Here is an 11,417-nt window from a genome sequence, read left to right on the forward strand (position 1 = left end):
TCGATTCTTGCCAAATAAGGGTAGATGATATTTTTTCCCACTAATTTGAGGGTACTTCCCACTGGAATGGCGATGCTATCTTACGCTGAAGAGGCTTCCGAGCGGACGTTCCGTTTATATGTAGACGACTTTTTGTCGGTCTTCTAACCTCTAAAGACAGTTGTGCTGTGTTTGTGTTGAGCTCGTAGTTCCTAAACCTTCAACAAAGTGCAAATCCCGAGGAGCCCTACGCCGTGTCAATCGCGAAGGAGACCCATTTGCTGGACTGGTGCTGGAACCTGAAGGTCAGTGGGAATTTTCATACGCTCGAATTTGGCAAGGGTTTGTACTACGTCACAAGGAAATTCACAGTTACTTTGATCTATTATTTTTTTATTTTAGCTTGCTTTTGCAACAGTTTTGTGGTCCTTCGAACCAAAGGTTTACTTATTTAAATACATTTCTAGCAACGTACTTAACGTTAAAAACTTGTCGTACAAGTTAAGTTAAAAATAAATACCGTTAAATTAATTTGCACAAGGTTATTTATTTATTATACTTCGTGTAGGTAGAATCTAAAATGCCTGCTAAGAAAGATCCAGAAAGATTAGCAACGTTAATTACACGCAAAGAAAGAATATTTCAACGTTTACAAAATATATTCGATTTGATTGGCTCTGTTTCCGATTCCGATACGAAAGAAATATTTTTATTACGCGCTTCTGAGGCTGAAGAGTTGAGAAACGCATTTGAAAAACATATATTTATGATTTTTGAGATCGAGTCTCAAGATGATCCCGAAACTAGTCTTAACAACAGTGCATTAAATTCATTTGACGAAATGTATTTTCGTATTAAATTATTGTCAGCGAAATTACAACCTAACGTCCATGAAGTTAAGGATCAATTAGCTTCGGTCGGCTCGGGCATACAGCCCCGCTTACCTAAGTTAGAATTGTTTACATTTGATGGGAACATCGAGGAATTTACAACATTTTATGAGACTTTTTGTTCGTTAGTGCACGATAAACCTCATATTTCAAAAATTGATAAATTTCATTATTTAATATCATGCACTAAGGGCTCAGTGTTAAATATAGTAAAAAGCCTTCCAATTACGGCTAGCAACTATGACCTAGTTTGGAAAAGCCTACTGGATAAATATCAAGATAACAGAATGTTGGTTGGTAGGTACTTGGACAAGATGTTAAATTTTACGCCGCTTACTAAGGAGTCTTCGACCCACTTAAATTCATTTATTGAAACATTTGAACATTCTTTTCGAGCGATTGAATCATTAAATATCCCGGACTTAAGCAGCTATGTTTTATGTCACATTGCACTAAGGGCCATCGACCCAATAAGTAGGAAAACGTTTGAACAAAGGCTCGATCAAACATCGATTCCGTCGTTTTCACAATTAATGATTTTCGTTCATAATCAAATAAAAGTGCTAGACCATTCAGCGTCGTTTTCTAATAATCAAAATTTGCAACAAAATAAAAAAGTGACAAATCATATCGAAAGTAAAAGCAATAAATACGAAAAGGCGAACTTTAAGAGTTTTACATCTCAAACAACTCGTAATAAGTTATCGTGTTTACATTGTGGTGACAATCACATGCTGTTTCGGTGTGATCAATTTCGTAAATTGAGCACTCAGCAGCGTCTCAACCGTGTTGAGACACTCAAACTATGCAAAAATTGTTTGAAACCTAATCATACGGATAGTCAATGCTCTAGTGCTTTTAAATGTTTTATCTGTCAGCTTCGTCATCACACATTGTTGCACGTAGATTCGTCCGTAAATTCGTCCGGCTCCGCGACACACATGCCAGCGCCACCTGCGCCTGCGCGTACTCCGCATGTCGAGCTTAACCACCATGCGTCCTCGGCAAGTAGCTGCACATACACGGTAGTGCTAGGAACAGCAGTAGTACATGTCACCGATGCTATAGGCAGTCAGCAACCGTGTCGCATTTTGATCGATTCCGGGGCGCAATCTAATTTTATTTCTGTAGATTGTTTGCAACGGTTAGGGTTGTCAACACGTAAATGTCCATATAATATTTATGGTTTAGCGGGTGAAAATGTAAAAACTTTCGGAATGACATCTTGCATTGTTTCACCGAGACATAATGAAAGCCCAAAGTTTTTTATTGACGCAATTATTTTACCAAAAATTACCTCTGATTTGCCTACTGCACACATTCCGGTAAATATCGTAGAAAATTATGACAATTTATTTTTAGCTGATCCAACATTTTACCAACGTTCTCCGATAGATATCATTTTATCTGGTGACATCTTTCCGCACATATACACTGGGAATAAGATATTTTTTAATTCTAACATGCCTACCGCTTTGAACAGCGTGTTCGGTTACGTCATAACCGGCCGACTGGCCGTGCCGGCGTCCAGTGATGGCGATGTTGTAGCGTCTACGACATCCCTAATGTCGTACACTTGCGATGAGAATATTCTCAATGAAACTCTTAAAACGTTTTGGGAGATAGAATCTTTGCCGTGCGAGATTCCTTTAGATCCGTTAGATCAATTAGCGGAAAAAATATATGAAAAAAATCATTACCGCGACGACACCGGTCGTTACGTGTCTCCGATTTTAATGAACCCTGAGCATGAGCCCCTGGGCGAGTCGCGCGCCGCCGCCGCGCGCCGCCTGCTGCAAGTGGAGCGCCGCCTGGCGCGCGCGCCGGCCCTGCGCGACCAGTACGCGCGCTTCATGCGGGAATACGAAGCGCTGGGACACATGGAGCTGTACGAAGGCGCTGAAGCGTCTCGTTACTTCGTGCCGCACCACTGCGTCTTGCGCCCTTCTAGTACTAGCACCCCCTTGCGAGTGGTCTTTGACGGCTCATCAAAAACTAGTACTAACGTATCATTAAACGATATTCTCCTGACAGGTAGAAAACTACATCAGGATATATTTAAAATTATTAGTAAGTTTCGCTTATACGACGTGTGCTTTTCTGCCGACGTATCAAAAATGTATCGGGCGGTACTTATACGACCCGAAGAGCGAATCTATCAGCATATTCTCTGGCGTGACTCACCATCTGAGCCCATGCGCACTTATGAACTAAAAACGAATACATACGGTTTGCGCAGCGCACCGTACGTTGCGGTGCGCACGATGCACCAGCTAGCGCGAGACGAGCAAGAGCGCTTCCCGGATGCTTGTCAAGTTCTCTTGCAAGGATTTTATGTAGATGATCTATTGTGGTCCTGCCAGTCAGAATTAGAAGCTTGTAAGCTACAAGATGAATTAATGACTCTTCTTGGAAGCGGCGGTTTTGATCTGAAGAAATGGGCGAGTAACTGTCCTAACCTGCTAACTCGTATGCAGTCAGATCAAGTTACTGCAATTAATTTTCAAGACGATACGTTATCGTGTTCAGTGAAAGTTCTAGGCTTAATCTGGTTACCGTCTTGCGATAGTTTTTCATTTAACTATAATTTAACGGATGATTATTTTACCAAGCGCTCGGTACTAAAGCTTCTGGCAAGCATATTTGACCCAGTCGGTTTTATATCACCATGCACATTTGTCGCAAAATGTATAATGCAAGATTTGTGGAAATTAAATCTCGACTGGGATGAATCGCTACCTGTCGAGTTGCATAACAAGTGGAGTAGGTTTATTACTGATTTGCCGGCGCTGTCTAAATTGCGAATTGAGCGTCACGTTTTAATTCCAAATTTTAAAACTGCCCAGTTAGTAGCATATTGCGATGCGTCAAGTCTTGGATACGCAAGTTGTGTTTATTTACGCAGTGTGGATAGCAAAGGCAACGTTAAAGTAAGATTATTGGCTAGTAAATCTAAAGTTGCACCAATAAAGCCTATTTCGATTCCCCGCTTGGAATTAATGTCTGCCGTGTTGCTGTCAAAACTTGTTAAATTTGTCGTACAAAATATTAACGATTTTGAATTATCTATTATCGCCCTTAGTGATTCAACCGTAGTACTGTCATGGCTTCAGACTCCGCCGCATAAATTAAAATTATTCGTGTCTAATCGGGTGAGTCAAATCACCGAAGTTGTCCCGCCTAGCTGCTGGCACCACGTGAGCAGCGAACACAACGCTGCCGACGTGTGCTCGCGAGGCGCGCTGCCCGCGCAGCTGGTCGACAAGTGCACGGAGTGGCTGCACGGCCCAGCGTGGCTGACTGACAGTCCTAACAATTGGCCTACTAATATTTTTTACGTTAAAACCACTGACGTTATTCCAGAAATGAAATCGAATACCGATACATTCTCTTTTAACTCATGTGATAAAGGCTTTAATAATGACCTTGAGGAAACATTTAACAAAATTTCATCGTTTATAAAATTACAACGCGTCATGGCATGGTGTTTTAGATTTCTAAATAATTGTAAATTAAAATTCCCGGAGAAGTATTTTGGCCCCTTAAAAACATTAGAGTTAAAGAAAAGTCATGATACTATCATTCGCGTCATCCAATCCAATCATTTTTCAGTGGAAATAAAATTATTGGAAAATAATAATTACGTACCTACTATGCGTAAATTAGCACCGTTCATTGATGCTCTTGGTTGCCTCAGGGTGGGGGGTCGGATCGCACACGCGAACCTCCCCTTTGATGCTAAGCATCCCATCCTGTTACCGAAAAAATGTCACGTGACTAAAACAATTATCAAGCATTATCACGAATTTTATATGCACACCGGCCCGCGCACGTTGCAAGGGATATTGTGCAAAAAATATTGGATCGTCGGAGCTCGATGCCTAATTAGATCGGTACTTTCGAAGTGCCTTAAATGCTTCAAGTGCCGACCGTTGAACCTTCAACCCGGCATGGGCACTTTGCCCGCATCTCGCGTGAACCCGGATAAGGTCTTCAACCACGTTGGTTGTGACATTGGCGGCCCATTCTACGTCAAGGAAAGCTCTCGTCGTAATGCAAAACAGTATAAGGCTTATCTAATTATATTCGTTTGTTTTTCTACAAAACTCGTTCACTGCGAAATTTTAACCGAATTGTCATGCGATGCGTTTTTAGCCTCATTTGATCGTTTTGTGTCTCGGCGTGGTTTATGCAGCTGTTTATATTCGGATTGCGGAAAAAACTTCATAGCCGCGGCTAAACATTTGAAGGACGTTCATGCCTTTTTAAAATCAAGAATCAGTCACGAGACTATAACTGATCAGTTGTCGCTTCGGAAAGTCGAGTGGCGGTTCAACCCGCCAAGCGCTCCCTCAATGGGAGGATTGTGGGAGGCCGGGATTAAATCCGCGAAATATCACTTGTATCGTGCTGTAGGTGATCGCGCTCTCACGTACGAGGAAATTACTACGGTTTTCGCAAAGATTGAGGCCGTTATGAACTCGCGGCCTCTTTGTACCCTCTCAGACGATCCTACTGAATTCGACATACTGACACCCGGTCACTTTGTTGTCGGACAAAGCTTACTGGCCGTTCCAGAATATAACTTCGAAGATGTTTCTCTGAATAGATTGTCACGTTGGCAATCCATCCAGAAGATTACGCAATCATTTTGGAGACGTTGGTCTGATGACTACCTGCACACTCTGCAACAGAGAGTAAAATGGTTTTCGTCACCAACAAATATTAAGGTCGGTGATCTAGTGCTTATCAAGTCGGAGCTGACTCGATCCTTAAATTGGCCACGTGGCCGAGTCGAGGCAGTTCATCCCGGTCGTGACAACGTTGTGCGTGTGGTTACCGTGCGAACTCAATCTGGAGTGTATAAGAGGCCAGTTAATAAACTATGCCCTTTGCCTTATGCAAATTAATTTATCAACTAGATAGGTTAGTTAGTTGTAGAACTAGATTAGGATACTCTTTCAATAGAAATAGGTAAATACTATTGATGGTACGTTGCCTAAATGTAGTAAACTTTGTTTTTTTTTTATTTTCTTTACCACAACTATTTTAGTGGAAATCATCACGTTGATTTCGGTGGGGGTATGTTCGATTCTTGCCAAATAAGGGTAGATGATATTTTTTCCCACTAATTTGAGGGTACTTCCCACTGGAATGGCGATGCTATCTTACGCTGAAGAGGCTTCCGAGCGGACGTTCCGTTTATATGTAGACGACTTTTTGTCGGTCTTCTAACCTCTAAAGACAGTTGTGCTGTGTTTGTGTTGAGCTCGTAGTTCCTAAACCTTCAACAAAGTGCAAATCCCGAGGAGCCCTACGCCGTGTCAATCGCGAAGGAGACCCATTTGCTGGATTGGTGCTGGAACCTGAAGGTCAGTGGGAATTTTCATACGCTCGAATTTGGCAAGGGTTTGTACTACGTCACAAGGAAATTCACAGTTACTTTGATCTATTATTTTTTTATTTTAGCTTGCTTTTGCAACACTTATTATTTCATGTGAATGTGAAATTATTATTTCATGTCACGTGATAGTTCATTCATAGGATATTTGATACTCTGTACTACGATATTTATATCATTCGATGTCACTTTTGTAGATAAATATATTTTCGATATATTGGACGTAGGTTATACCTATAGCTAACCATTCGACAATATAAACTTTCGTCATTTTAATTTTCGATATTTTGAACATCGAAATTTTACCCGTAGGTATTTTAACTTTCGATATTCAAATATGTAACCCTACGAAGACCTCAGTATTTGATATTAATTTCAGCTCGATACCTACCTCCACGCGTTCCTGAGAAAAAGGGTCTTGGCCTTGTCTTGGCAGACGGACTGTACAGTATTCCGCTAAGAGTAGGTCGGTAGAATATAAAAAACACCCAACCAACATAATATTAATATAACCTTGTCGTGGCGCGTCGTCGTTTCTGTGATTAAATATTCGCGACCCGAAAGTTATCGAACCAAAGTTATTAACATCTGACTTATCGCAACCTTAGGGAAATTAATTCAAAATCGAATAACTTAGGGACTTGAATATGGTTCCGTTGCTTATGAATAATAATACGTCTTACTCACACTGCCTTCTGGATGTAGCTGACGACGACTAGGGGCGGTTCATTGCAAATGCTAAGTAATCATGTTTAAACTGCAGTAGAGATTAAATTACGAGGGTAGGTACTAATTACTTTGTAAGTAGGTTGTTAAAACACTTATTGACCTTTTACAAACCTCATAGTCATAAAGCTATTAGACGACATTGTGAAAGTTGCGGAGTTGGAACCGGTGGATGCAATTTTTTTTTCTATTTCTTTTGTTTTTGTTGCCATGGACAAATGTTTCTTTCTCTCTGTCGTAAAGTAGCATTGGAGCTTTCTGTTATAGGTACTTTTGAGAGCACCTAGACATGTCCGAAGTTATGTTCGCGACTTTATTTAATGTGAGCCATGTAAATAAATTTAACCTACACAGCTTAAAACAGGAATCGATCAATCAGGTAAACTATTAACGGCACTCTAAACATAGAAAGTAGAGTTAAAATATGGTTACATGGAAACACGAAGGTAACCTACAAAGTCATTCCTCATTAGCTATGTCTGTCAGTTAAAACTAGCGCTTCTAACTTTTTGGAACTTTCTAGACGTACCGACCGTAGGGTCGAGTTGGTGTTAAATTACATTCGGCTATTTGTGTTTCTACTTAAATGTTATTTGTATCCTAAATGCTGATAGTCTGCTGAAGATGTTTCGGTCCAGTCTGTCCAAAATATTTAAACACAGGCACTCAGTAGGTAGGTATTAAGTAGATTTATAACACGTAAATCCATTTCAATAATTATCTATTTTAATAGTGGGAAGATAAGTCGCAAAGTACTAATAAAGGAAATTGCGACGGGTATATCTCTAGCAGGAGCGATGGCATTAGGAAACTTAGAAAAGACGATTCTTGAAGCATCTTATTTTACATTAAATTTGATCACACGCCGGCTCGGCCAGCTACCTACCGGTGTATCGACATCTATGTATAGACTGCATGTTCCTTACATCAAAACGGCGCACAAAATTTGTTCACAGCGCGGATTTGTGAACCTTTCACTATAGTTTGTTGACGTCCGTGACCGGGGTTGTGTCAAAGTATTATTGATGATTGGTGCGCCGCGCGTTTTGTTCCAAAGAGCCAGTCTAGTGCCGTAAGATACATAGATGTCAATGAACCATCAGCCAAATATGTGGTCTACCACCCTAAAGTTAATAATCGGTTGCATGTCACAAAACAATAATGCCAATTAATAGACGTGTTTGTGACCTTGAAAGTTCGACTTTAGCGACATAGACATTTGATAGAAACTTATTTAAAAAATTATGGTATCTATAACATTCGAATAAACCCCTTTTTTAATATTTTGAAATTTAAGCTAATGAAGGCATTATTCTTAAAGTTAACATTGATGAGTGATGACATTCATTGTGTACAGTCTGACACAACTAAGCGAGCATAAATATCTGATACGACTCTATTTCTAGGAAGGACCTGTAGGACGTGTCAGATATTTTTGAACGCTCCGCTGTGACAGATATTTATGCATGTGTCTGCAAAAATCTGGAAAATGTTAGATCGATTATACGCATTTACTCTGATTTCAAATTGAACAACTTTTCTTGACATTTAAATGGTGGTTTCACATTTTTTTTATATAAGAGGCGAAACGAGAATGCGGTTCACCTGATGGGAAGCAATCACCGCCGCCCATGGACACCTGCCAACACGAGGGGTATCACAGGTGCGTTGCCGGCCCTCTGAGAGACTGATAATTTTGCCCTCCCCAAATTACGCAGGAGAGCCTGAACGAGAACGGTCAGGGCGGATTCTCCTCACAGAACTTGGCAGTACCCCCTTGGGGTATAGTAGATCTATTAAATGTCGCTGTCATACTAAAAAAGGGAGGGAGGCTTCCGGCGCTCACAATCATCGGACGAAACACAGCAGCAGCTAGTGCAGCCGTTTCACACCGATATTCTGGGTGAGGGTGGCATTACACCGGGCAAGCCGGCCTTATTCATGCTGCAAAGCAGTCTGGCTCTACCACTCAATTAATAGTGTGTCACCCATTTGGCACCACCCAGAGGTCACGTGTAGGGTCTCGAGGGTAAACCTATGGACGCGGGTGAGTTTAAAAATTGGCTTGCCTGAACAGGTAGCAATGACAGTTTACAATATAGGTAATCATAATCGCGGTCTGCATCCCGTTACAAACAGGTATGTAAGTTTGCAATGTAATACCTTTCAGAGGTTAGGTAGTCAAAAACTTGATTATTATCGAAAAAAGGGTGATATTCTTTAACTCGGTCGAATTCATGTTTATTATGTGCGTTGCATAACACCCACTGTTAAACATAACATTATTTTTTATGAGGTTGTCGAGCGGCGGCCAAGATGTGTTGGCAGCTATCTGCTGTATTTTTTTCAAACTGTACAACTTTGTCAAAATCTGTAGAAGAAATTACTTTTCCTATATAAGTATTGTCAAGTAAGACAAGTGGACAAAAAGTACTTTAGTATTTGAGATAGTAGGTTATTGAGTGGCTGGTTTTACATTATATATACCTACATAATTCTGTAGTTGCATCTTAAATATTGTGTAGATCACAGATAGACTAAAAGTGAAAACTGTATTTTCCGGGATAAAAAGTAGCCTATGTCACACTCTCTGGCCCATAAACTATCTCTATGCCAATAATCACGTCGATCCGTCGCTGCGTTTCGACGTGAAAGACTGACAAACATACAAACACACACATTTTCGCATTTATAATTTAAGTATGGATATACATACGTCGTACATACCTACGTCAAAATTAATAGGTCGTAAGTCTGTCTCATAAAAATAATGCATTTGGCGCACTTCCTTGCTGCAATCGCTCATACTTCATATGTCTGGGCACGCCTTTACTAGGCGGCAGACGCCCAGGCGGTCTTTGAAGGAAATGGCCTGGCATACATCGTAGATGTTATGTTTATTGCTAGTGGTTGGAATTATTTTCTTGCGGTTCGCCTAAAGGTATCAATAGTTATTTACGTATAGCCATTCTTCTGTATCATCTGCGAAGATACAGGAAAGTTATCGATCATTTTTAATTAGACTTATTGTATAATCTTTGTTAATAAAATTGATCCCTCTCGTTCTGAGAGGAGGCCTGTGCCCAGCAGTGGGACGTATATAGGCAGGCTGGGATGGATAATCTTTGTTAATTGATAATTGTTATCTATCTATATATCTACCTATCTAATACCTTTAAACGAGCAATTCTTGTATGTGTATATATATATAAAATTTGGTATGCGGTGGTTTTCAGGATGGCAAATCGATCTAGCTTGGTCTTATCTCTGGGAAAACGCTTATTATATAGTTTTAGCCCGAGCAAAGCTCGGTCGCCCAGGTACTTTATAAATATATAGGCTGTAATTTATTGAGTCAGGCGTTACTTTGAGGAGGTCTATAAATATCAATGAACTTAACCAATTAAGTACTTGGCTCAGTGCTCACCCGCAAAGCAAAGTAATTTCTCGATGAGCAAAGTAATCGTTTTTAGTTCATTTATACAGGTTAAATTGAAATTCTTTCGGAATATTTTAGGAGGCTTATTTCACTGAACGCCCCGGTATCGGGTTCTTCATCTAAACTTTTGATTCTAAGTGTAGTCATTCCTTTGACGCAGTTGGCTTTGACATCGATCAAGGTATACACATGGAAACATTTTTTAATCAAAAACGTTTTACAAAGAGTGTCCGTCCAGCCACACTACCTAATCAGCAGTTGAAATATTCCGGAAGAATTCGAATTTTTAGGTATGCAAATTGCAACATATTTTTTCTAAAATATGTTTAATTACCAGTTATAAACTTACAACTCTGTTTGAAGCTGTCTTTTTTTCTTTGATTCCCTCATTCTACTTTTGCTCCGCTAATAGAAATATGAAATAGTTCTCCAAAACAGTACAGCTCAGGTAAATACTATCGAATTAAAAATTCGTGCAATTGACTGTATAATAGGTATTTATCAGAGTCTCAAAACAGCGAAACAGATACAGCATCAGTCGAGAGATAAACTTTCGATGTCGAGAAGGGTCAGTGACTGGTCTAAATACAAGCTTCGTGTGTAGAATACCTAATTTTTCGGATAAAATAATCCGATCACGAAAGCAACAGACACTTTCCGAAAACAATTGCCAACGCTCTAAAAGCTTTTTCGCAACAAAACCGAATTCGGGTAAACTTCACGCGTTTCAAAAAGATACAGCTAAAGTGATAGCAGTTTATTAAAAAAAATCGCAAGCCCTCTGGTTCTATGTCCTACCATACTTACTCAAATCGAGGTCTACCCCACTGGGTTTAAAGTCTGTTTTTGTGTATGCTAAGAAGTTCCCGTAGAACCTTGTAATTTTGTGTTTCAGTGTTTCAGGAGCGGCGCTTGCGCGGAAGAGCGCTGCGTTTGAGAATGGCGGGCCGATTCAGTCGAGGTTTTGGACGGAGCAATAACA

The 11,417-nt window shown here is 40.2% G+C and overlaps 1 protein-coding gene across 1 annotated transcript; it reads left to right on the forward strand.

Moving 5' to 3' along the window:
* On the forward strand, positions 1 to 5,779 carry LOC141427173 (uncharacterized). Its single transcript, XM_074086408.1, has one exon. The coding sequence runs from the start codon at positions 560 to 562 to the stop codon at positions 5,777 to 5,779; it is 5,220 nt and encodes a 1,739-aa protein (XP_073942509.1). The 5' UTR covers positions 1 to 559.
* Positions 5,780 to 11,417: the final 5,638 nt, after the last annotated feature.

Source organism: Choristoneura fumiferana, chromosome 4 (genome assembly GCF_025370935.1).
Source record: "Choristoneura fumiferana chromosome 4, NRCan_CFum_1, whole genome shotgun sequence".
NCBI lineage: Eukaryota > Metazoa > Arthropoda > Insecta > Lepidoptera > Tortricidae > Choristoneura > Choristoneura fumiferana.